The sequence below is a fragment of the Myxocyprinus asiaticus genome, chromosome 7 (assembly GCF_019703515.2).
Source record: "Myxocyprinus asiaticus isolate MX2 ecotype Aquarium Trade chromosome 7, UBuf_Myxa_2, whole genome shotgun sequence".
Taxonomy (NCBI): domain Eukaryota; kingdom Metazoa; phylum Chordata; class Actinopteri; order Cypriniformes; family Catostomidae; genus Myxocyprinus; species Myxocyprinus asiaticus.
The window spans coordinates 36,179,481-36,207,101 of record NC_059350.1 but is presented as its reverse complement, the minus strand read 5'-3'; the positions used below and the strand labels follow the sequence as shown (position 1 = coordinate 36,207,101).

The 27,621-nt window shown below is 36.5% G+C and overlaps 1 protein-coding gene across 3 annotated transcripts; it reads left to right on the top strand.

Moving 5' to 3' along the window:
• On the top strand, window positions 1–27,329 carry marchf1 (membrane-associated ring finger (C3HC4) 1). Of its 3 annotated transcripts, none has more exons than XM_051703706.1 (7): window positions 1–304; window positions 13,870–13,920; window positions 14,392–14,471; window positions 16,335–17,012; window positions 17,716–17,896; window positions 20,632–20,779; window positions 24,391–27,329. In XM_051703706.1, exons 1-7 carry the CDS (start codon window positions 206–208, stop codon window positions 24,690–24,692), a joined length of 1,539 nt encoding a protein of 512 aa, XP_051559666.1. In that variant the 5' UTR covers window positions 1–205; the 3' UTR covers window positions 24,693–27,329. The 3 variants fall into 3 exon arrangements, with proteins under 3 accessions (XP_051559666.1, XP_051559665.1, XP_051559667.1); XM_051703705.1 differs by having other exon boundaries at window positions 2–304; window positions 24,358–27,329; XM_051703707.1 differs by lacking the exon at window positions 1–304 and adding an exon at window positions 8,547–8,608 and having other exon boundaries at window positions 24,358–27,329.
• Window positions 27,330–27,621: the final 292 nt, after the last annotated feature.

Sequence of the window (27,621 nt, the reverse complement as noted above, 5' to 3'; positions counted from 1 at the left end):
TTCCGGATGTTTCTCTCTGTCGAAGTCTGAGATCTCGGCCAGGATATTTAACCTGATTTCATGAATGCATCTGTAGGAGAGTGTGCACGAGCTTTGGAGTGGATCGTATTCTTTGTTTCCATGCCGACCCCCAGGATAGTGTGAGTCCGTTGTCTTTGGTGGACTGAAGGCAGAGAGGAAACCAACACTTCTGAGCACTGCGAGAATGCCTGTGCATCAGATATCGGTTGTGCCTATCGCCAAGGAGACCGCCAGTAGTAGTCGTAGCTCTAGCAAGACGAGAGACAAGAGTAAAAAGAATGAGGCAAGTATCTACATACACATACTTATCAACATCTACTGTATATACATGTTACTTATGGATACACACATGTAACACTGCTTTCCATATGACCCACATTGTGTGTGCCTGTGTGTATACAGTATGTGTGTGAGAGAATCCTACTAATCTGTATGTGGAGTTTCAAAACGTGTTTAGGCAATTTTCTTTTCCATAACAAACATCATTGTTTGTTTTATAGAAATTTTGTTGCATAGTTTCATTGATATAACCATGGTAAAGAGGGGCCAGCCATACATTTCCCTTTAGCTACTGTGGTCTTGCTCAAAGTCAAAGTCAGGTTAATTGTCATTTTTAACACTGCGGGGCAATGGAGGAAAATCAACAAAATGTGGTTCCTTCGGGAAACTTAATTGCAGACATAGAACAAACATTCAAAAGGTACTACAGTAAATTACAGACAATAAATAAAACAGCATTAGACATGAGAAGAAATGTACACAATAGCGGAACTATTTTGGAATAATTCCTATACAGTAGGCCTATATGTATGTATATGTACAAAATTAATTGTTGCATAGTGAGGTGATGCACAATTTGTGTACACAGAATATATATATATATATATATTATATATATATATATATATGTGTGTGTGTGTGTGTGTATGTGTATTGTAGTATTGTATTGTAGTGCAAGTTGTATTGTAAGTGTAAACATCAAAATACACAGTTGGTATTTTGAAGGTTACTGTGTAAGAGTGATGGTAAGGGTTACCATTCTAAATGTAGTTCATGTTGTAAGCTTGTACCATATCAGAATCAGAATGAGTTTTATTATGCGTGCACATACAAGGAATTTGTCTTGGTGACAGAAGCTTCCAGTGCACAAACAATACAGCAACAAGACAGAGATAATAATAAAAAAATAGAATAAAAATCAAGTGAATTGTCTTAGATTTGGCATAAATCTATTATATTTTAGTGCCAAAAGAAAGCCAAACTAAGCAAATGTTTAGTTCAGGTCTCCTATTGCTTTAAAGTTCAAAAGGGAGGATAAAAAGAATGACTCAGTCTTATGTTAATAGGAACTGTAGGACTGTAAGATATTAGATTGTTGCATATATTTCAGAATCTTCAAGGTCATTAACATTTCAATCAAGTACATCTGAATGTGTAAAAATCAAACATGCCTCTCCATAACTTTGGTTTAGCTTTTCGTGAACATCTTTGAATTTCAGTTAAATTCAATTGTTCTGAGCACTTTTAAGGAAGATCTGGAGTTTTAAACTAGAGTTGTTCAAGTCAAATAGATTTCCCTAGATTTTCAAGTCAAATAGTATCTGCATAGTTTTTCAGTTATGTCTGTAAAATAAGATTTATTACTTTTGGATAGACAGATATTCTGATTACAAAGTTTACACACATTTCCAATAATTTTTTGAGTGTGTTGTCTGTACAAACAATAGTTATTATTATCCATGTGTATTACTGGGGCATTATCTAATTCAGATAATTGTTGAAAAGACACTAGTTTTCGTCAAATGCTGCTTGCTGATGCTGAACTATTTACTGTTCTTCTCTCAAGCAAAGCATCTTTGTAATGCATCTTAAGAAGTTTCACTCAGTATTCTCTCACCAAAATGAATGCTTAAGGAAAGTCACGTCCCACTGACCTGCACGTGTTTGTGTTTTTGAACTACCAGACACCCTGAACCAATGACCAACACTATTTCAAGGTTTTTGGCAACATGTCACTGAAACATCTTTGACTTTGTGCTGGATAGTACAGTGAATGTTTTTTTATTTATACCAGTTAATAATACACTAAGTTAAGTTTATAAAAAAGAAAAATAGATTTCACACCTAAGGCTGGAATTATCAACAAGTGGTTGAGTGGTTGCTGGTGTCAAAAGAGCCCACCCCCAAGTCTCTATGATACAGTGGCAAGAATAATTATGTGAAGCCTTTGGAATTACCTGCATTTATGTATAAATTTGTCTTAAAATCTGGTTTGATTTTCATCTAAGTTACAGTAATGAACAAACACAATCTGTTTTAACTAATAACACACAAATTATTATAGTGTTCTTGTACATATTGAATACATCTTTCAAACAGGTTGGAAAAAGTATGTGAACTTCTAGGCTAATGACGTCAACAAAAGCTAATTAAAGTCAGGAGTTGGCAATCCTGGCATCCAATTAATGAAATGAGATTGGAGGTGTGGGTTAGAGCTACTTGACTTATAAAAAGCATTCAAACATTTTGAGTTTGCATCTGCTGATGTAGACCATGGCTTGCAAAAAAAGAAATCTTAGAAGACCTATGATCAAGAATTGTTGCTTTGCATTAAGCTGGAAATGGTTACGAAGTTATCTCGAAGAGCTTAGATATTTATCTGTCCACAGTTAGACAAATTGTATATAAAGGAGAGGATTTAGTACTGTGGTTACTCTCCCTAGAAGTGGCTGTCCAGCCAAGATGACCCAAAGGGCATACTGCAGAATGCTCAATGAGGTAAAAAAGAACGCTAGAGTGACAGTTTAAGACTTGAAGTAATCATTGGAACTGGTTAACATCTCTGTTCATGAGTCTACTATATGGAAAACATTAAACAGGCATGGTGTCCATGGCAGGACACCATGAAAGAAGCAGTTACTTTCCAACAAATACATTGCTGCGCACCTGAAGTTTGCCAAAGACCACCTTGACACTCCACAATGATATCGGGAAAATGTGGACTGATGAAACTAAGGTTGAATTGTTTGTGAAGAACACGCAGCACTACATATGGCATAAAAAGGGCACCACATTCCACCATGAAAACATTATCCCAACGATGAAGTATGGTGGAGGGAGTTTAATGATTTGGGGCAGCTTTGCTGCTTCAGGGCCTGGACCGCTTGCCATCATCAAGGGAAAAATGAAATCCTAAGTTGATCAAGATATCCTACAGGATAATGTCTGGGTGGCTGTGTGCCAGCTGATGCTCAGTAGAAGCTGGGTGATGCAGCAGGACAATGACCCTAAACATCAAAGTAAATCCATTACAGAATGGCTTCAAAAAAAGAAAATCCACCTTTTTGAGTGGCCCAGTCAGAGCCCAGACCTTAACCCAATAGAGATGTTGTGGAATGACCTCAAGGGAGCCATTCACACCAGACATCCTAAGAATATGGCTGAGCTGAAGCAGTTCTGTAAGGAAGAATGTTCTGAATGTTGTGCAAGTCTAATATGAAGCTACCAGAAACGCTTGGTTGAGGTTATTAAATCCAAAGGTTCACTTAATTTTTCCAAAGCACTGTGAATGTTTAATGGGATGTGTTCAATAAAGACATGAAAGATTATAATTGTTTGTGTGTTGTTAGCTTAGGCACATTGTACTTTGTCTATACTTGTGATTTTGATGAAGATGAGATCACATTTTATGGCCAATTAATGCAGAAAACCAGCTAATTCCAAAGGGTTCACATACTTTATCTTGACACTGTATTGTGGTCACTAGACACTGAATGATCCCTCCTTCAATGCAAGTCTATGTTTTTTTTTTTTTTTCACCCAGTAAAATCATTCACTAGTCTGATTATGAAGGTATCATTCATGTCTGTAGCGTAAACATGCTAAAGTTTATTGCTTAGGTTAGGAGGTTGTGCAAATCTCTAAACCTCTATGAGCAATAGTTATAGTGAAAAGAGTTTAGAACAATAACAATACAGTGCTCACCCTTCAAGCTTTGTAATAATGTTTTTAACAATTGGGGTGGTCACATCATTGTCACCTACAATGAACTCAACACTGAGCAAGCACTTCAATTAGAGTTATTTAAAAAATATGATCTCATTTAACAGTATGGACAAATGGTTGAAATAGTCTCTCAGACCTTCCATGTGTTGTAGGTGAGTTCGTGTGTGTGTTGTTTGGAGGTCTTAGGTCAAGAGTGTGATGTGCATTTCACGTGTAGCATTTCCATGAATTAGCAATGTCCTCTCCACCGGGAGTCTAATCCACTGTGCTCTCTGCTGGAGCTGTCATCAGCGATTACTCACTAATACACATACACACACATATACACTCAATTTCTTGGCACCCTGATGGGTACTATCTGGGTTCCCCTGGCTACCTCTCCTCACCTTTGCTCTTTAAAACAAGACGACACATGGTTTGAGACACAGTTTTGAGTACCCATGTCATTATCAGCATCATTTTGTGCACACATTTAATGGTAATAGATGACGGAACTATAAGAAAAGTATTTCTGATCTTGAAAGAAAGGCGTAACAGTTTCAGCATAAACCGCAAAGGGTGAGACATATTTAAAGGTAAAGTGTGTTTTTGTGCCACAGGAATCAACAGATGAAACTGCAATATATTTAGGGTGTGTCAGAATCAGCTGCCTAGTTCAGTTTTCAGTGCACTGGCCAGGGAGTCTACCATTTCTAGGTTTTTGTCAAAATAATTATGTGTTTATGATTCCTTCTGTTTCATGTTGCTTAACATTACTCAATCATATTACTGAAATATTTTTCTTAACCTAGAAAATGGCACAGTTCTCTGATTGGTAATCTGGTTCTCTGGTCTTTCCTAAACAGAGATATTTCATAAGGTTCTGGCCTAGTAACACAAAAGCTGCTGGTTTAATCCCATGGTTGTGACCCATGAACTGGAAGGTACTGTTATACATCCCCCTATTATTGCACACTTGTATAAAGTGTCATCTTTTTAAGTACTTTGGATAAAAAGAGTCTCCTAACTGGGAAGCAAAAAAGTTTTTAAAGTCATCATGAAATTAAAATCAACCCTATTTACTTTCTTAATGGCATGGCAAGACAAGGCAAGTTTATTTATATAGCATTTTTCATACACAATGGTAATTCAAAGTGCTTTACATAGAAATGATAAAGAAAATACAAGAAACATAAAAATCTATTTTGATTCAGTTAATAACAAGAAATAAAAACAAGAATAAAAAGTAATAAAACAAATAAAAAATGTATTGTATATATTTGAGTGAACCCTCAATGATTTGAGAGGTCTGTTAGGTTTATATTCAATAAGCATATCTGCAATGTATTTAGATCCTAGGCCAGTGAGTGATTTATAAACAAGGAGTAGTACTTTAAAATCAATTCTAAATGTAACTGGAAGCTAGTGTAAAGACATGAGGACTGGAATAATATGCTCAGATTTTTTGGTTTGGGTCAGAATCCTGGCAGCAGCATTCTAAGAGCTGTAACTTTTTGGGAAGGCCAGTGAAGAGTCCATTGCAGTAGTCCACCCTACTGGTGATGAATGCATGAACAAGTTTCTCTAAGTCTTGACTGGAAATGAAACATCTATTTCTTGCTATATTTTTGAGATGATAGTAGGCTGATTTAGTTATTGATTTCACATGACTACTGAAACTAAGGTCGGACTCCAAAATGACACCAAGATTCCTGACTTGATTTTTTGTCTTTAGACCCCTGGAGTCAAGGTATGTTTTCACCTTGGGAATTTCGTCTTTATTCCCAAATACAATGACTTCTGTCTTGTCTTATTTTAACTGAAGGAAGTTTCGGCACATCCAGTTGTTAATTTCATCAATGCACTGGCACAGAGAGTCTATGGGGCTGCAGTCATTTGGCAATACGACTATGTAGATATGGGTGTCGTCTGCATAGCTATGGTAGGCAATTTGGTTCTTTTTCATAATTTGACCTAGTGGGAGCATATACAGATTAAACAGGAGTGGTACAAGGATTGAGCCTGGTCAGACTCCACACGTCATGGATGTCCACCCAGATTCATAGTTTCCTATGTTCACATAGTAACCCTTACCTTCTAGATATGACCTGAACCAGCTGAGGACCATCCCAGAGAGCCCTAACAGTTTTCCAGTCTGTCTAGGACAGAGGTGCCCAAACTTTTTCCTTCAAAGGGCCAAAAATCAAACTTGACTGAGGACTGTGGGCCGAAAGTAAATGTTGCATTATATCAAACTGTATTATATTAAAATATTAAAGTTGCTCTGGTTTCCCTCCTTTATGATTTCATTATAAAAACAAATACAAAAAAAGGTGGGCCAAATTAAAGTTCATCACAGGCCAACTTTGGCCCGCTGGCCCTAGTCTGGGAATCTCTGGTCTAGGAGCATGTTAATGAACAATTCCTAGGCTTATTGTGAATGATTCACTAGTGCTATTGCGAGAAAAAAAAATTGTTTGTCTTTGTAGTTTAATGAGACTGTAATAACATGCTCTTCCTTATGGTTTTATGGACTTGAAAGAGTGAAATAGTAAAAATAAATAAATACATTTACACTTTAAATAGTGCAAAAATTAAGAATGTCGGTGAGGTCCGGTTTTGGTTGTGTTCTAGGCATTTCACTCCTAAAAGCTTACAAAATTGGAGAAAAAACAAAATGGGGTTTGTTACCATTTTCCATTTATTAAAATGTTTTAGTAAAATATACAGTATATGTTGATGTTTATTATTATGCATTATTAGATTGGTTCATATAAATGAAAATGATTTAATATCGTGCTTCCTTGTGTTCATTTAGACAGTAGGCTTGTTTTGTAACACACTTTTCATGATTTTTCATTTCATTTTGTCATTTTTCTTGCTGAATATCCTGGACACACCTACCGATTCTATATTATTAATATATTTAGAATAATAATTAGAATAATAGCAAAGCTGTCAAAACAATGAAATAACACAAATGGAATTGTGGGAATTATACAGAGGCCAAACAAATGTAAAATTATAATCTTACATTTATATTATTCATAGTAGCCACCCTTTGCCTTGATAACAGCTTTGCAAAAGGTTTTTGAGATCATGATGAATATAAATACACATTCAGTCAGCTGGTGCGTTCAAACTTTTGACTGGTACTTTCAAATAATTCGAAATGTCATGAAATTTTTACATATCTATTTTCATATATTATCATATTTAAATGTGCATATACTGCTCTGTGCAGTTGAAGCATTATATGTTTATTGACTTATTATGTTATTCAAAAGTAATTTAGTTATTATAAAGTTTTACCTGAATGAGAGTTAAAATGCACAGCAAACCTGTCCTTCCCCCAGAAGTAACTGAAGGGAATGAAGGGAAAAAGGGGACCTAGAGCAGACTGGAGGTTAAAAAAAACAATTGATAAAAGAGAGTTCAGCAGTTTTTATATACTTTTAGCATAGTGATTAGAGGGATTATTGACTGTTCTTTTCCTAAACATTTTACAAAGTAAAAATATGTCTATTTTGTGTGTGTGTGTGTGTGTGTGTGTGTGTGTGAGAGAGAGAGAGAGAGAGAGAGAGAGAGAGACTTTCAAGTGAGGAGTAATACACAAGTAATTTATCAAAAAGTTCCAAAGCTATATTATAAATTCTATAAGTTAGACTTTAAAGTTTATTATTTTTTCTGTGGCCATTTAATATCAAGTTTGCATCCCTAAAACTTTAAGTATTTATATAGCTTTATACTGTATATAGCCTAGACAATGTGTGAGTCAGTGTCAATATAGTTATTTTGGCTGGTTCTCTGACACTTCTTTTTAGAGCTGATGAAAATGCCACAGGGAATCACTCAGTAGTTGCTATGGCAAAATTGTTGTATGAAAATACCTACAGTATTCTTGTTAGCATAAACATTCTAGTGAAATTCGAATATCAGACAAAGGACTTAGAATGGATTCAGCATTCTGGCCTAGTTTAAATTGTGTCTGCATTTCTCTTGACATTCTTATTGTACTGTGATCGGTAGGTGTGTGCTAATGTGTGTTTGAGCGGTAGTTTGAGTTTGTGATCAGGTGTATCCCATCAGCACATTATCCCATAATGCACTTGTGTCTATAGTTAGCTTTTGAATGCCAGCCAGAGCTTTAATATTGGTCTGTGATTAGCTGCAGGCTCATTGTCCCTTAAACAAACACAAATCATAAGGACTGGTGACAATTGTAAGTGTATCTGCATAAAAAGTGCGCATGAATCTACCACTGACAGGTTTATCTATAAAATAACAGCTGTTCAGAGGCAGAATAATGATTGCACACTCTTGTATTTGTGCTTGTATAGGCAAAGCTCCAGATGGCTGAGCCAGAGAACACTATCTCAGACACTAGAGAAATAAATGAGTGTAGGATCTAACACAGAACCTGTATTAGTCAATCCCTGAGAATCTAAATGAGTGCAGGGACAGAGATAGAATAACAACTCACAGATTACACCTCAGACAAGCAGCTAGAGCTAATCCAGCCCTACCTAGCACACAAACATACATGCATGGTTTAAGTGCAAGCTGAGGAGCTCGGCAAGAACATTCAGTGGTAAATTTATGGGTAAGTGAATGTCAGTTTTGTTGTGTGCTACGATTGTACATTATTGTTTATTGTAAGTGTAGGGGAGATTTGAGATATTTGAGAAATGACGAGCCTTATAATGCTTCCTTCTTTAGAGCACTGTGTGTCTGTATGCGTGATGTCACGGGCTCTGTGATGTGGTGTCTGCCGCTGACAAATAAGAGGAAATAAATTGCCATAGAACAAAGTGAATGGTCAAGATTAGTTTTTCTGTGTGTGTTTCTTTGTGAGTGTTTCTTAAGGTTTTGTTTCAGTAGGGAAATAGTATTTGCTATGAAATCATTATGTTCTCATTCTGCCTTATTCATTAAAACACATGAATCCATTCTTACATTGAATTCAATGGGACAATTGACATAAGAATCATTTTACTAATACTCTGCTTGTGCTTCATAAATAAGTCCTATAATCAAATTTACCTTCCACTATCTTAAAGGTATTGGACACTTTTGATTCCAAACTGAATGAATCACAGCTGACTGCAAATAGGCTATGTCTGCTGTGGTACTAGTAATTGGAAACTTTTGCTTTTGCATGATGCTGCTACCATGCAAATAAGTGTAACTATAAAGTTCAATGCCACTGTCATATTGGCCAGCACAACATAAGGAAAAAAAATTACTGGTGCAAGAAACATGTGTCTTACAATTGTGCCAAAGTATAATTTTGAGCATGTTGTTCTAGTGTCAACTGTACAAAGAAACAGGGAATGTGTATATGTATGTGCATGGCAGGGGAGCAGAAAAAAATAGTAGCAAAGGCCTATGAACCTTGATCTTAGGTCATCGACTTGATCTAAAATTCAAATTCAGAGCTAAAAATATCAAGTGCCACTATGGGGGCTTATTATGTGTATGTGTATTATATTACTGGGACTTTATTTATCAAATAAATTATCAGAGGCAAGTTACTCAGAGTGCTGATTTAATTAGATTTAAATATAAGAATGGATTATTGGAACACTTAAAGGAATATTTTGGGTTCAATACAATTTAAATTGAGGTTACAGTGAAGGATTTTTATTAGGACCTATTTTTGGAGAGTTTAAAGGCAGAAATGTGAAGCTTATTAGTTTATAAAAGCACTTACATTAATTCTTCTGTTACAACTTGTGTATTATTTGAGCTTTAAAGTTGTTTAAATCGCTTTTTTTACAGTCATTTTAGGATTTTAGTGTTTACTGTTATGTTGTCATAGCAACAAAGTTATAAGATTGGATATAACTTTACACAGAAATGGTTATGTAGTGATTTTTTCATCATGTTAGACATATTGATTGTGACTTGTGGCTATATTTTAGTATTTTAACGTTTATGGATTGGCCCCATTCACTTCCATTGTAAGTGCTTCACTGGAACCCACATTTTTGCTTTTTTTTTTTTTTTTTTTAGAAAAGGAAGGACGAGTCAAAACAAATTTTTGTGGTAATCAGCATTATGCCACAAATGCTGTCCATTGAGCTTAACTTGTATTGAACCTGGAATATTCCTTTAAGAATGGATTATTGTAACACTTTCACATTAATACAGAATTATTTCTAAAAGCATCCTTTAATGATGTAGATTTCAGATCAAATGTGAAGCTGTATTTGTGTTCTTGTGTGTAGTTGTGAGATGTGCTGGCTGAACATAATGAGTGATAAGATCAATTTCCCCTTGTGATTTTTATTCAATAGTGTTTGAAGAAAGAGGGAGAGAGAGACAGTGAGGAGATTTTGAATGTGTTTTGTGCTATATGTTTCAATGCTATAGGGTATATAATTTTAGATACTCTAGTTAAATCTCTACTAATGGTACTACAGAAACCTGGCATGACCTTAGTTAATATCTCCTTAATCAAAGCCTACTTTGAAAGGTAAATTTGTTTTAAAAGTGTACTGTAACAAGAGGCTATATGAAGATGTAGGCCTAACATCACAACACAAATTAGAAAAAGAAGTGTGATTCTATTTTATCCAAGTAGATTACATAGATAGAGAAAACATCAATAAGAAGGTAATTTTACATGTGTTGCCAGAGCATTGAAATTCTAGATTTAGATAAACAAGTTTTTTTTTACCGAGCGGAAGCTCAGCAGGAGCTGTGAAGAATGAAAAGCTTTTAGATAGAGAGTGGATCCATTAGCTGCGTCACATGCCACAGCAAGTCTCTTGAATCTAATTCTAGAGACAGTGGAGAAAAGATTTATTATACAGAGGTTGCTCTCTCTAGCTTAGGAGACTCAATTGTCTTTTCAGTTACGTATATTTAATTCAAGTATCAACTTTATCTCAGATGTTTCTCCTAAAATTCTGCAAGAATACTTAAAAATAGGTACAAATGAGACAACTGGTGTCATATGGTGAGAGTACAGAGCTATATAATTAATGTTGATGGCATAGCTCAGATAATTTGGTCTTGTCAATCTTTCCATAAACAATCCTTGTAACAAAGACTCTCAAAAACTCTGTGTTGGGAAAATTAGATGTGACTTAGGACCTTAAATGGATAGTTCACCCAGAAATTAAAATTCTCTCATCATTTACACACTTTCATGCCATTCCAGATATAGACTTTCTTTCTTCTGCTGAACACAAACAAAGATTTTTAGTAGAATATTTCAGCTCTGTAGGTCCATACAATGCAAGTGAATGGTGGCCAGAACTTTCTAGCTTCAAACTTTCTGAAAGTGAACGTAAAAGTGGAGATTGATAGTAAAAAAGGACTTAAATATTGATCTGTTTCTCACCCACACTTATCATTTATAGATACAATGTGAGTGTATATAAAATATGGATGAGCTGATCAGATGTTGGTGTCTGTCAGCTTTCACATCAATAATTCAGAGCGATACACTGTCGCTCCAGAAGAGAGAGGAAAAAGAGCTCAATACTTTACTGAGAGCAGCTAACCAACATAGACATTCTTAATTCATAAGAGAGCAAAATTTTTGGCAGTTTAGCTTAATAAAAAATGTAGGGAGTTAATATGTATTGTATATACACACACACCACAAAAAGTCGTAACCTGCAATTGTTACCTTAAGGAGCTATTTCTACATGATCTAACAATTCGAATTAGTTTTGTTGGTGTAACCTTATACAGTCAGGTTGATTCAGACATGTTAAAAAATACTTTAGAAATAGGCCTTTTGTAAATTGTCAAGTTAACAATTAGCTATATGCTAAGCTAAAATGCTATTTCTAGCCATTTTATATGCACCTGTTACCAGGCACGATCATATTTTTTTTCTCTAGTAAGACCTTTGATATTAGGGCAGAAATCTTATTATTGATGAGATTTTTTTATATTGTTTTTCTGTAAAAATATCTAAAAATCCTTAAAACAAGATAAATTTGTTTTAGAAGCAACACTGCATAAGATATTTAGGCTTTTTCAGAGAAAGTATTTTTAACGTGTATTTTGTCTTACTGTGCAGGCGGATTTTTTAGAGTCAAAACAAGTGAAAAAAATCTACCACTGCTGAAGAAGTAATCCAAAGTATTTAGATTATGTTACTGACCTTGAGTAATCTAACAGAATAGGCTATATAAAAATAAGTGAAAAGTTAATTATGTCTATTCTTTCAACACATTTAATGCACTTTATGGGGTTCTAAAGCGTTATATAATCAGGTGTGTGTGTGTGTGTGCTCTTGAATGTTAGCTAGAAGGAAAGACATTGTAAGTTAATAATGGGCCAGGTGTGGACCAGTGGGAAAGGTGGACCCACCAAAAGCCCAGTAGGAATAACCTCTGCCTGGGGCACAAGGAGGCAATAAATGCTAATACAGCTCAGTTTTCACAAACGCCTCAGATACCATCACTGGCTAAACAAAACATTCAGCATTTTTAAAAATAGAAATCAAAGGTCAGCAATCTCCTTTGTGCCACTTGTGTTTTTATATTGATTTTGAACTCTTGTTGTCATCCTAGCAAAGTAGAACTGCCTAAAAGAAAGAATTCTTTCTTTACCTTAAAAAGATGATTGTGTATATATTAGTGCAGTCAGATGTTTGAAATATTTAATCGCAATTAATCGCATGATTTTTCATAGGTAATCGTGATCAATTGGCGATTTTGAAAGTTCTGAATTTTGATTTATTTACTTATTTTCCTGTCAAAATGCATGTAGTATGGTAGTATGCCAGTTTAATTAGATTTAATGACTTTTTTATGACATGCATCATACTTAAAATATTGTGGAATCAAAAAGACAGAAACTAAGGAGGCCGGGGCTAGTTGTCACAGGGGCTGTATCTTAGTAACTGTAAGGTTTGTGACCAATCTAAAGTATAAATGTGTATTTTTCTAAGTGGTTTTGTATATTGGTTTTAAACACCTTGTTCACACCCCTCTTAAATTAGAATAACTTTTTTGGTTTTTATTCTCCAAACGAAATTTTTTATGTAGGGTTATTGTTTGGGTTTGCTAAGCTTTTGGGTAAACAAGAGAAAACTATAAAACCACAGTAATATAAATTCATGCAAGGATCAAGTATATAATGAGGGTAAGACAAGAGTCATTTTCATAAATGTGCATGTTGTACTGTATGTATTTCATAGATTTTACTGTTTTACTTGTTATAAAGGTCAATGCGTGTTAAATTAGCATTATCTTTTTCTAATTATTCATACAGTTTTAAACAGAGCTCTATACATTAAATGAATGAAGATCTGAATCTCTCTTTTTTTTTCCTTTTTTTTACATTCACCTAACCAGATTTTGATCAACCTGAAAATAAATGTTAGTTACCATGAACACCCAGACATGGATACATGCACACACAAACAGGCCTTAGGATGCTGTTATTTTTAGTAATAGGATTGGTTTTTCTTAAAGCTGCAGTCACATTAAAGATCTGTACAAACATGTGACAGAAATCGCACTTTACTGTAAACAAGAAGAAAAAGTGAAAGAATGTGTGTGTGCTTCTTTGAGAAAGATGTTGGAATTACACACAGTTTTTGGTGTAACCTTATAGCATGACTAGTTACATTTACATTTTGTAATTTAGCAGATGCTTTTATCGAAAGTGACTTACAAATGAGGACTGTTAAGATCTCAAAGTGCCTGGAGTAGTATAGAAGCTAGCATAGAAGAATAAGGATTGTGGAGCAGAGAGAGAGAGAGAGAGAGAGAGAGAGAGAGAGAGAGAGAGAGAGAGAGAGAGAGAGAGAGAGAGAGAGAGAGAGAGAGAGAGAGAGAGAGAGAGAGAGAGAGAGAGAGAATGAATATGAATAATCCTCTTTGTTTCTTTCAGGGTGAGAAGGCACCTGGACGATCAGGAAGTCGATCCAGCAATATATCTAAGGTACACACACACACACACACACACACACACACACACGCATGTTGGTGCGGCTATCCTTATGAGGACTCTCCATAGACATAATGATTTTTATACTGTACGAACTTACAGTATAGATTATATCCCCTACCCCTAAACCTAACCCTCACAAAAAGCTTTCTGCATTTTTACATTTCAAAAAATCATTTAGTATGTTTTTTAAGCATTTTGAATTATGGGGACACTAGAAATGTCCTCATAAACCACATTTATAGCATAATACCCTTGTAATTACCAGTTTGTAACCTAAAAAAATTGTCCTCGTAAACCACCCAAACCCACCCACACACACACAGACACTTCTATTGTGTTCACCGTCATTATTCACAGCAAGCCTAATCACAGCAAAGTAAATGCTTGGCAATAAATTGGCACTCCATGGAAGATTCTTTTGCACTTCTTGTTGATAGCTGGCTTTGTTGTTGGCTGTTTCAGGCGAGTAGTTCCACACAGGGAGCTGTGCTGAACAGTGTCTCTCAAACATCAGTTATACCCTCCTCTCAGGAAATATGCAGGTCAGTGCGGCCTAAGACTGTTGCCCTTGCTTACAGGGGTGACGGTGTTTGTATTGGTGCTTTGCTCATCTACATGTATAACATGTGGTTTTATGGAATGTGTAATGTGTTTTTAAAAGAAGGTTTGTTTGGATGTATAAATGTTGAGGTCCAGAAGTCTGAGACCACTTTTTCACTTTAAACTTGAAAATAAACAAACATTTGGGATTTAAAAAAATGTAGAACAAAGAAACTTTATGACGCAGATGCAACATGAAGAAGAATATTGCATTCTGCACTATTTCTAGACCACTAATCAAATTGTTAGCAAATTTGTACAAAAGATCTGATTTCTTTGCTTCCACTGAAGCATATAAGATGCTCTTTGGAAAATGTTGAAGTACACTCACCGACCACTTTATTAGGTACGCCTGTACACCTACTTATTCTTTCGATTATCTAATCAGCCAATTGTGTGGCAGCATCACAATGCATAAAATCATGCATATACAGGTCAGGAGTTTCAGTTAATGTTCACATCAACTATCAAAAATTTGGCACCATTCTGAGTAAACTCTATAGACTGTTGTGCGTGAAAATCCCAGGAGATCAGCAGTTAAAGAAATACTCAAAACAGCCCATCTGGCACCAACAATCATGCCACGGTCGAAAATCACTGAGATCAAATTTTTTCCTCATTCTGATGGTTGATGTGAACATTAACAGAAGCTCCTGACCCATATCTTCATGATTTTATGCATTGCACTGCTGCCACATGCAACATAATTTGGTGTACAGGTGTTCCTAATAAAGTGGTCGGTGAGTGTATAATGTTGGGATAATATGGATCATCAGGTTTTGGGCAAACTTGGAGTCACTGAAGCAAAACAGGGACAAGAAATACTATATATACACTACCGGTCAAAAGTTTTGAAACACTTGACTGAAATGTTTCTCATGATCTTAAAAATCTTTTGATCTGAAGGCATATGCTTAAATGTTTGAAATTAGTTTTGTAGACAAAAATATAATTGTGCCAGCATATTAATTTATTTCATTATAAAACAAAAATTTAATAATAAAAAAAAGTTTTTGAAATTGATGACTTGGACCAAATAATAAAGAAAAGCATCCAATAAGTGCCCAACATAGATACTGATATCAGTACTGTTTAAAAAGCATCCCAGGGTGATACCTCAAGAAGTTGGTTGAAAAAAATGTCAAGAGTACATGTCTGCAAATTCTAGGCAAAGGGTGACTACTTTGAAGATGCTAAAATATAACAGTTTTGATTTATTTTGGACTATTGTTAAGTCACAACATAATTCCCATAGTTCCATTTATGTTATTCCATAGTTTTAATGACTTTACTATTATTCTAAAATGTGAAGAAAAAAAATTATAATAAAGAATGAGTAAGTGTTTCAAAACTTTTGACCGGTAGTGTATATATTTTTAATTTTCATAAAAATTGTTGTGCTGCTAACATAATTTGTTGTAAAAATGTGTATTGAATTAGTAGAGAATACAACATAGAAGCATTTTCACTAGTGGTCTTAGACTTTTGGACCCTACTGAATGTATAAATGTGTACAATAGTAACAATGAAAGTATGTTGAAGCATTTACAACCAAGCTACATTATGCGTTTTGAATACCACATTTTCTTTACAACTGGGGCTCTGTCTCAAAAATGAACAAAAAAGGACAAATGAGGCTAATGAGAGAGATTTTTCTTTTTTTTAAATGTAGTACTAACCCCAGTTGAAAAGAGATTCAAATTTTTTTTGTACATCATGTTTTGCATTCACAATCATTTCATGCTTTGTTGTGTCTTCATCCTTTTGCTTTTGTCTGCATGTATGTGTGTGTGTTTGTTGTGCAGCTCTAGTGGTCACACTAAACTTGAAGTAGATGGCTCAGATCAGACTACACTCGTCATGCCCATAAACCCCACCTTCAACTCCGCCCCCAATGCAAAGCGGCAAGTGAAACGTCGCATCCGACGACGACGGAGGAGCAGTGGGACCGGGGCAGTTGGGTGTGTCACAGAGTGTGTGGACCAACCGAGATATTCACGGTCTCATAAACATGTGCACACACACTCAGACTCATCCTCAGAAGACGAGGAGCGCTGGAGAGAAACTCGCTCATGGAGCCGTGAAAAAGCAAGACGGAGACGCAGCAGCAGCCGACACATGCAAGCGCATTCCTCTGAGACACGAGACGGCACTGAGCTCATATCTGTCAACTCAGACGAGGGACAGAAAGAGAACCAGCCGCCACACTGCAAGGAACCCAATGGCAAGGCCCACAAAAAGTTGTCGTCAAAACGGGAGGAGTGTGGGAGCCAAAACCAGGCAGCCAATCACAGGAAAATGAGTGAGCACGGTAGTAGTAGGTGTGGAAGTGAGGAGGAGGAGCCTTTTACGAAGACGTATGAGGAACGAAGCTCAGCAGATCCAGATATGGCCGTCCCATCTCCTTATAAATGCACAATAGCCACTAATCAGAATGGCACCACTCCACAAGTATGCACTGATGATGAACTAGAGGTGTGCAGGTGAGAGAGATGGATGGATGGACAACAGTTCTCTGTTGCAAAAACAAAACAAAAATTTGTTGGTCTCCAGCATATAGTGTTTTAGACCAGTGGTTCTCAACCTTTTTGACTTCAAGGCCCCCCACTGACCAAGACAATATGTGCAGGCACACTCCCTTCCTCACAAAGTTTAAACCTATAAAGCCTATCGTATCATATTTGATACGTGATTTTGTAAAGCGACATTATCAACATGATCAATATATTGCGGAAAAACCTGTTGTTTACATGTAACCTATAATATACTACGTCTACTGCCACCCTGTGAAGTAGAAGTAGAAGGTCCTGTAAAATCAATTCCAAAATGGCCGCCTCCATGTGGAAATGCACATCTTTTTTGCTTTGAAATCTTTTAAATTATTTTGAAAAAGTAACAGTAACGTTTGTATTGTTACATGTCAAAATGATTATTTAATTAACTGAATCAACTTGTTCTTACTTGTTACACTATGATACAACAGGCCTTGCTTGATCAGCATTTTCTTTGCTGGTAAACAACATGGCTATACTGCTCCAAAAGCTGGACCGGCAACAAAACAGCACTAACCAGAATAAACTAGCCTGAACTAGCATGGGAATTCTTAGCTTGTCTTTTAGTAGAGTTACAATGAGTGAGGGTTTGATGTAGTGATTCTGATGAGTTTGGTTAAATGTGTTTGTGTAGGATCTGTCACTGTGAAGGTGACGAGGAATGCCCCCTCATCACTCCCTGTCACTGTACAGGGAGTTTGCGTTTTGTGCACCAGTCATGTTTGCATCAGTGGATCAAGAGCTCCGATACACGCTGCTGTGAGCTGTGCAAATATGACTTCATCATGGAAACACATCTCAAACCTCTGCGCAAGGTAACACACAGACGCATTTACTGAGTTATTTAAATGAAGACATACCATAGACTTGCCCAATTCCCACTGCTTACTAGGTCCTCGTGGTGGCACAGTTACTCACCTCAATCTGGGTGGTGGAGGACAATTCTCAGTTGCCTCCACTTCTGAGATAGTCAATCCGCGCATCTTATCACGTGGCTCACTGTGCATGACACTGCGGAGACTCACAGCATGTGAAGGCTCATGCTATTCTCCGCGATCCACACACAACTTACCACGCGCCCCATTGAGAGTGAGAACCACTAATCGCACCACGAGGAGGTTACCCCATGTGACTCTACCCTCCCTAGCAACTGGGCCAATTTGATTGCTTAGGAGACCTGGCTGGAGTCACTCAGCACACCCTGGATTCGAACTTGGGACTCCAGGTGTGGTAGTCAGGGTCAATGCTCGCTGAGCTACCCAGGCCCCAAGACTTATAATTCTAATAAATACCGACTAACCCTAACCCTACACCTAAAACAAAATACACTTGGGGTTAAATAATTATTGTACGTATGAATAGTTTTTCCATATAAGGACGTCCCAAAATGTAATTCTATCCTCATATCAGCTCAGATCTTGTTTTACTGAACACTAATAAGAGCCTTCAGTTCTGGACAATCTTTACCAACAAAATTCAATATCTTTAATATCCTTTACTGGCTGTCTTATGGTATTTGAAGAGAAATGACTACAGTGTGTGTGTCAACATTGTTAAAAAAAGGAGGAAATTATAAATAGTCCAATGTTGTCTTTCAAACTACAACCTCTAAAATTGGACAGACAGCATTTTATACCGGAGACATATTTAAGTGCTTCTCTGCATGTTATTTCCACACATTTGACACAGTGTATCTTAACCTCTTAAAATCACATATAATTTACACTTTTTTTACCCCCTTCCCAAGTTTGATCATAACACCCTACTATGGGATCGTAAAGTGTCCAGTCGATCCGCACTTTAGAATCTCGCCGGGAAAAGTAGGTCATCCGGGTGTTTCTCGCTTACTGTTTTATGAATATTGAGGATTCGAACATACTACTCCATTGGCATACTATTTTTGGCATACTATATGCAGTAGTAGGGAAGTATGGATATACGGATGCAGCGTGTGTGTATGGCAGTGCAACCGCTTACAGTGACTTTCATCTCTTATTTAGCAAATTTATGCAGTGCAAACTTGTTTGGAACATTTTCTGGAGAAAATGAGTGGTGGATGCCTGTGCAAAAGTCACTATAATGATGCTAGGGTGATGTTCATGGTTGCCAGGGCATTGTATTCTTAAAGCTGAAATTTTTTTACGTTAAAATACTTTCTCCTATCCCAAATTATTATGCAGAGACAACTTTAAGTAAGCCATGTGTAGGCTGATTTCCTCAAAAACTGTAAACACTGTCTTTTTGGCACTGTAAAAATTCTTCTTCTTCTTCTTTTTTTTTTTTTGAGCGGCCCATCCAGCCCGACACAGCAATGTTGACGCAACCAATGGCAGGAGTTTGGGGGTGGGACTATAGATTTGTTCAGCTTGAAGTCCCAAAAATCCCGAAGAGAATTCGTCATGGGTTCCCTCTGGATTTTCCTATGGGTTTTTATAATGGGGTTTTTGAACTTATGAGTAATATAAGATCTGTGGTAAACATAACTTGATGTTCTACAACATAAATGACACACTTTCATACCTCAAACATTAATGTTGAAGCTGTATTTAATTACATACTTTTTTTAAAAACACACGGCGGCTTCAAAATTCACATTTGAGGTATGAAAGTGTGACATTTATGTTGTAGATCATCAAGTAATTTTTACCATAGACCTTATTTTACACATAAGTTCAAAAACCCCATAATAAAAACCCACAGGAAAATCCTGAGGGAACCAATGGCGAATTAGATTTCTGGGTTTGCCTACAAATTGACGTCATGGCTGAGCAGGTCTATTTGTTTGTTTGATCAACTGCAGGTGAGGGGAGTGTTAGAAAAAACTGGTTAAAAATCAATGTTTATTTTTGCAATTCTGTTTGGTGATGCTAGTGGCACAGAAATTGCTCACTTCAGCTTTAAGAATAACATTCTTCCTAAGTACTATTCAAAGTACTAAGTACTAAAAAGTTATGAATATTTTGTATTCCCAAAAAGACTTAATAAGAATGTTCTTATGAATGTTCTTCATTAATTACACTTAGGAACATTTTTACAAACTACTTATAATTTATCTCAATACATTTCTTAATTGTTTTCTTAGAATCGTGAATCCAGCCCTTGGCCTCTAGATATGGTTCAGGCCCCACCTGTAATCTATGGGGGCCTATGAGATTTTTTCACAGATTTTATCATCTGCAAGTTAAAAATCATAAGTCTAATCGCTCTGAAAAATTACAGCATACATTTCCTGAAGTAGCCGTATGCTTTGAGGTATCATTCATGTCCGTAATACAAGAAGCACAGGACGAGTTACACTCAAGTTAATAGTTAGGGTTAAGGTTTTGTTCAAATACCTTAGCAATGCATAAGCAAACACCACTAATAATATATGTTCAATTGTTATTTTGCAGATTCTTTTAAATGTGGAACTTTTGGGTAGATCAGTGTGCACTCATAGCAAAGTGCTGCCACAATGTGGTTAAAGGAATAATTACAAGAAGGGAGTGGATTCACAGAAGTGATCTGTCCACTCCTCTCATGGCACCCTTCTTCTCTCTCTCTTCTTTAGTGGGAGAAGCTACAGATGTCTACGAGTGAGCGGAGGAAGATCTTCTGCTCTGTGGCCTTTCACCTGGCGGCCGTAGTGTGTGTCATCTGGTCTCTCTATGTTCTGATTGACCGCACAGCTGAAGAGATCCGCCATGGCAAGAACAATGGTAAACACACAATCACAAATATAAAACTTAAACAATACTTAATTACTTATACAATACTTAATGCAATACGTGTTTTTCAGGTTCCAATGAGTAATTAATGTATAGTGTCAAATACAAATACAATCTTTGCTAAGACTTTACATTGATAAAATGATTAATGCATTGGTTAGAATACCATTGCATTCGAGATTTAGTAGTAGAGATGTACAAAAATATGTTGTAATTCATAATTATATAGTGAGGTAGGAAGGAATATATATATATATATATATATATATATATATATATATATATATATATATATATATATATATATATATATATACATACACTGGCGGCCAAAAGTTTGGAATAATGTACAGATTTTGCTGTTTTGGAAGGAAATTGGTACTTTAATTCACCAAAGTAGCATTCAGCTGATCACAAAGTATAGTCAGGACATTACTGATGTAAAAAAACAGCACCATCACTATTTGAAAAAGTCATTTTTGATCAAATCTAGACAGGCCCCATTTCCAGCAGCCATCACTCCAACACCTTATCCTTGAGTAATCATGCTAAATTGCTAATTTGGTACTAGAAAATCACTTGGCATTATATCAAACACAGTTGAAAGCTATTTGGTTCATTAAATGAAGCTTAACATTGTCTGTGTTTGTTTTTGAGTTGGCACAGTATGCAACAGACTGGCATGTCTTAAGGTCAATATTAGGTAAAAAACAAATGGCAAAAAAGAAACAGCTTTCTCTAGAAACTCGTCAGTCAATCATTGTCTTGAGGAATGAAGGAAAAAAACTGAAGATTTCATACAAAGGTGTACACTACAGTCTTCAAAGACAAAGGACAACTGGCTCTAACAAGGACAGAAAGAGATGTGGAAGGCCAGATGTACAACTAAACAAGAGGATAAGTACATCAGAGTCTCTAGTTTGAGAAATAGACGCCTCACATGTCCTCAGCTGACAGTTTCATTGAATTCTACCCGCTCAACACCAGTTTCATGTACAACAGTAAAGAGAAGACTCAGGGGTGCAGGCCTTATGGGAAGATTTGCAAAGAAAAAGCCACTTTTGAAACAGAAAATCAAAAAGAAAATGTTAGAGTGGGAAAAGAAACAAACATTGGACAACAGATAATTGGAAAAGAGTGTTATGGATCTTAACCCCATTGAGATTTTGTGGGATCAGCTAGACTGTAAGGTGCGAGAGAAGTGCCCGACAAGACAGCCACATCTATGGCAAGTGCTACAGGAAGTGTGGGGTGAAATGTCACCTGGGTATCTGGACAAACTGACAGCTAGAATGCCAAGGATCTGCAAAGCTGTCATTGCTGCATGTGGAGGATTTTTTCATGAGAACTCTTTGAAGTTGAAGTTTTTCAAATTGTAATAGTAATTTTTCACGTTATTAATGTCATGACTATACATTGTGATCAGTTGAATACCACTTTGGTGAATAAAAGTACCAATTTCTATCCATAAGAGCAAAATCTGTACATTATTCCAAATTTTTGGCTGCCAGTGTGTGTGTATGTATATATATTAAATCTCTTAACCTCCACAAACTTTGGCGCCAGGGTGTCAACGCCAGTGTCAAGTGCTGCTTTAAACTCCAAATGAAAAGCGCTTGTAAAAAACGTCTCCTGTATTTTCATGATAGTTAAGACTTGATGTGCTTCTGAGGTAATTCAATTATGCCTACAGAGGCAGCAAATACATTTTTTATTTTTTTTTGGGGGGGGGGATTTTTCCCCTTTTTCACCCAATTTGGAATGCCCAATTCCCTGTGCGCTTTTTAAGTCCTCGTGGTCGCATAGTGATTCACCTCAATCCGGGTGGCGGAGGATGAATCCCAGTTGCCTCTGAGTCTGAGACTATCAACCCGCGCATCTTATCGCGTGGCTTGTTGAGCGCGTTGCCACGGAGACATAGCACGTGTGAAGACTTCACGCCATCCACCGCGGCATCCGCGCTCAACTCATCACGCGCCCCACCAAGAATGAACCACATTATAGCGACCACGAGGAGGTTACCCCATGTAACTCTACCCTCCCTAGCAAGGAGGTTGCTTAGGAGACCTGGCTGGAGTCACTCAGCACGCCCTGGGATTCGAATTAGCAAACTAGCGAACTCCAGGGGTGGTAGCCAGCGTCTTTTACCACTGAGCTACCCAGGCCCTGGCAGCAAAATACTTGATGTTTTGTGCAACAAATAGCATTAAGAGGTCCTTTCCCAATCATTTGATCACTGACATGGCTGTTGAGTGTGTTTGTAGTGTGTGCATCAGTGAAATGACTCCGGGCGGATACATTGCAATGGTTCCACCTTTTTCCGGTCAGTGTTTTTGCTGATTTATGCTTTATTAATGGTAAATGCGTTAATCGCAGTTAAGAAAACTTAATGCGTTACACTTTTTTTTTATAAATCGCATGCGTTAACGCAATACTTTGACACCTCTAATATATATACTGTATATACTGAGCCCTTTATTAGGAAAACCTGTACACCTACTTATTCATGCAATTATCTAATAGGCAAATCGTGTGGCAGCAATGCATAAAATCATGCAGATACGGGTCAGGAGCTTCAGCTAATGTTCACATCAACCATCAGAATGGGGAACAAATAGGATCTCAGTGATTTCGACCGTGGCATAATTGTTTGGTACCAGACGGACTGGTTTGAGTATTTCTTTGACTGCTGATCTCCTGGGATTTTCTCACACAACAGTCTCTAGAGTTTACTTACTAGAGTTTATGGTGCCAAAAACAAAAAAGCATCCAGTGAGCTGCAGTTCTGTGGACGGAAACATCTTGTTGATGAGAGAGGTGTATGGAGAATGGCCAGACTGGTTCCAGCTGACAAAAAAGGCTACGGTAACTCAGATAACCCATCTGTACAATTGTGGTGAGCAGAATAATACGCATAATTTGTATAGTGCATTTTAAGTGCACTAATAATGGGTGAAACATTGAGATTTAATCCAAGAATGTACGTTTTATTGATGGGTCTGAAGAGGCAGTGGTTTATTAACAAAAACTTTATGCATCTATGCCAGTAGGTGGCACTATAAATTCCAAGACCACTGGGGAAAAAAATCCAGGGAAACGAAACAAAAAATACTTAGTGCACTTTTCAATGAAAGCTAGACTGTAGCTTAATGGTATGTAATGGTACACTGATGTGGTAACACTTTACAATAAGGTTGTGTTTGTTAACGTAAATTAGTGCAGTTAGTGCAATAGTTAACGTGAACTAACAATGAACAATACTTCTACAACATTTATTAATTTTGGTTAATGTTAATTTCAATGTACAAATACATTGTTTATTTTAACACATTAACCAACATAAACAAACAATGAACAATACTTTTTTTATGAACTAACCAATATTAATAAATGCTGTAAAAAACAAAATTGTTCATTGTTAGTTCATGATACCTAATGCATTAACTAATGTTAACAATTCAACCTTATTGCAAAGTGTTACCGCTGAAGTCATGCTGTAGTATTTCAGAGTAGCTATGTGGTATGTATTGATATAGTGCTGTAATGCCATGCTCTCATTGCACACACAGCGTTGCAGCGTTTGTCCCCTCTCAATGCCGTAGGGGTGCTGGAGTGGCCGTTCTGGACCAAGTTCATCGTGGTGGCTGTTGGCTTTGCTGGAGGACTCATCTTCATGTACATTCAGTGCAAAGTCTACCTGCAGCTCTGGAGGAGGCTAAAAGCTTTCAACAGGATAATCTTTGTACAGGACTGCCCTGATACCGCCCGCAACGGAGATGGCAGGCCGCCCCCCGTCACCCAGAGTAACGGCAAACATGAGGCAGTGGAGGTTCCTGCACCTCAGACAGAAACAAACACTTTCTGTCCTGTGCCCACAGGAAGTGTAGAGGTGGCCCCGGTTTGACAATGGGTGGGAAAGACATGGCTACTTCCTGTCTTTGCTCAGAACTGGGCACGATGAATAGTCGGCCCAAATGGTGATCTCAAATGGTGTGTGGCTTACTGCACTACTCTTCATGGTGCACTTCAGTGGTGAAAGATTAACTTGATGGAGTAAGAGAAGTGTAGCCAAGGGCTCCTGGTGTATCAGAAGTCATGTGATTTTACATACAAAAACAAAAAGCACCTTTTTACATTTTCACTTTTATTTATTTTTGGGAGGATTCACAGTTCATCTGCTAAGAAGATAACATAAGAATTTCCTACTGTATATATATATATATATATATATACATACACTGTATATATATATATATATATATACTTCTTACTGGTCATATTTCATCAGAATAAGAAAAATCATTTTCAACATGTATAGCTGAGGTGGTTTAGTTTTTTTCTTAATTACCATAACTTCTAAGGAATTCTCTATCTGACATTTAAATTAGACAGGGGACCAGGGATAAACTGAGATGGCGTGACGACAATAATTACAGACGTCAGGGAACCAGTCTTGAGAGGAAACCTGAGCATCAGATGCGTTGTAATCCTCTAAAGCTTTGGCTCTCACCTCAACTGACTTGGCACTCTTAGATCAGGAATAGATCTAGAGAATCATTATGCTGATTTTATTTAAAGTGTAACTCAAAGGAGTAGTTAAATTCTTTGAATGTCCTGAAAGAACCTAAATGAACCAAAGATACAAGTGTTGAAAACTAGGAAAGAGACATGCATTGGAAGATAGCTTGTATACACTGTCGAACTTAGTTTTCAGTAAAGAATGGTTGTATATTGTTGACTTATTCTGTGACACACAAAGGTATATTATTTTTGACCAAAACAATAATGCTAGACCTATTTTGGTTTATAGTCTGATTACAGATACAGTCGGCAAGGGAGGAACCTCCCACCCATGGGGGAAAACAAATCTCAGTTACTATAGTTATTAATTAATTTCTATGGGCAAAGAGAAGAAACTGGTGATTGAGAAAGCCATTTCTAGATCTGAATTAACTATATCGATAGATACATTATATCCTCCTGATACTTGAGCGTGACTGCTATGTGCGTTTTCTATTTCCCTTTTGTTTGGTTAGTAGCACTTAATAAACATGCAAAATAATAATAATAATAATAATAATCTACAGCAAATAATTTTCCTAAAAATTGAATTGAATTGTGAAATTAAAAAAAAATACCAAGCTATAGAAAGTCAGTTTATTTATTTATATCAAATTGTTTATGTTTCCAGGAATGTTGGTTATTCATGTTTTTGAGACGTTACAGATATTACATGAGAAATTAGAATAATTAATTCTGATTCAAAGTAATGGCCAACATCATCCAACCACTGCCAACCATGCTAAAATTATACATTATAAATTCTGAATCTAAGTACTGATTACCATTGTCCCATGTCTGCCAAACATGTAGAGTGGTCCAAACATCATCTGCAGCCTGAAATTGAACTTTTGATTGGAAGTTTGGTTTGAATGGACTTAGATGCACAGAGAGCTATAGGATACTCCCTTTTTAGTGAATGACTTAACCTCCAATGTGCAGTCTGCACTGCTCTCAGAACAGTTCGAAATGCACCTTATTTTCATCCCAACCCCATATAAAGCCTCTGAAAGCAAAAATTGTTCAGCTTTTGGATGAACCCATTGATTCTCAATGTGATAATGCACAGTGAATATAGGATTTCAAAGGGAAAAAATGCGTTAAAGTACACATTAGTGTACATTGTGTTTAGCAGCATGGCATTTCGCGATAAATCAAATTTTAAAAATGGCATATCGGATGAAACTAGAGACTCTAATCTTTTGACTGAAACAGGTTTCAGTGTAAAAACTTAATTAGGTTTCTTACCTGATGTAGTTTTGTTGGCATTTCTCACAAAGAAAAACTCAGCTGTGGTCAGCGCCTTGTTGTTTGGTCACATGACTCAGTGCGTGGAAAGTTTAACCCTTAACTGACAGCCCAGAGTCTCCTGAACTGAGATCAGTCAGTTTAAGTGAATTTAAATTATGCGTGGTGTATAGCGAAACCAAAATACAATGTCCACACATGTGTACCCAGTGTCACACAAGGATTATATATATTGATCATCATCAGCGAACTGTTCTAACAGCTAATTTTGATTATATGAATACAACATTAGGACATTAGATCATACATGGCAAAACTTGAAGTAGGGAATGCAGTGTTTTCTGTCAGTGGAACAAAGTCCTTTTCTCACATTTACTTATCTAATTTATTAATAATTCATTTATTTTACCTGTTATATGCAAACTAAAGTCTGCTGCAAACATGACAATCTTAGATGTATGATTCCACAAGCATCACTTAGCATCTTGTCACTGAATTATTTGTATTCACTGTATTCTTTATTCAGCTGGCTGTCGAAATGAAAATACTCTCTAGTGTTAAAAAAATACTTTTTGGCAACTTTTCATTTTTTTAAATATAGTAAAATCTATCAAAAACTTCTCTTGAACAGGTAATTTTGGTAACTGGAACTTGTTTCACCCATGTTAAACCACGCCAATCTGAGTAAGTGATGTGTTACTGACTGTCTCTTTGCGGTTATTTTTTCATTTTGTTCTTTTAAAAACTCAACTTATGCAGCTTTTGAGGAGGTATGATTGAAAGGGTTTGAAAGCTAATTATGTTTACGACAGCTATCTGTTAACATGATCTGTAATTTTGGAGGTCATTATGTTTTGCTGAGTGTTATTAAGGAAGAATTCATTGTTTGAAATTGGACCTTTATTATCTGCAGTGATGATACTGATATAAAAACTAAAAACCATGCTCTCAATGGACATGCAAGGATAAAGGGAGATCACTGATATGGTGATCAACATGAACGTTAACAACTCAAATGCACATTA

Bases quoted from the DNA above. Each gene is read 5' to 3' on its own strand.
- marchf1 (XM_051703705.1), top strand. From the start codon at position 206: ATGCCTGTGCATCAGATATCGGTTGTGCCTATCGCCAAGGAGACCGCC. The intron at 13,921-14,391 runs GTACACACACAC...TGGCTGTTTCAG, and splicing joins GATCCAGCAATATATCTAAG to GCGAGTAGTTCCACACAGGG. The intron at 17,013-17,715 runs GTGAGAGAGATG...GTGTTTGTGTAG, and splicing joins GATGAACTAGAGGTGTGCAG to GATCTGTCACTGTGAAGGTG.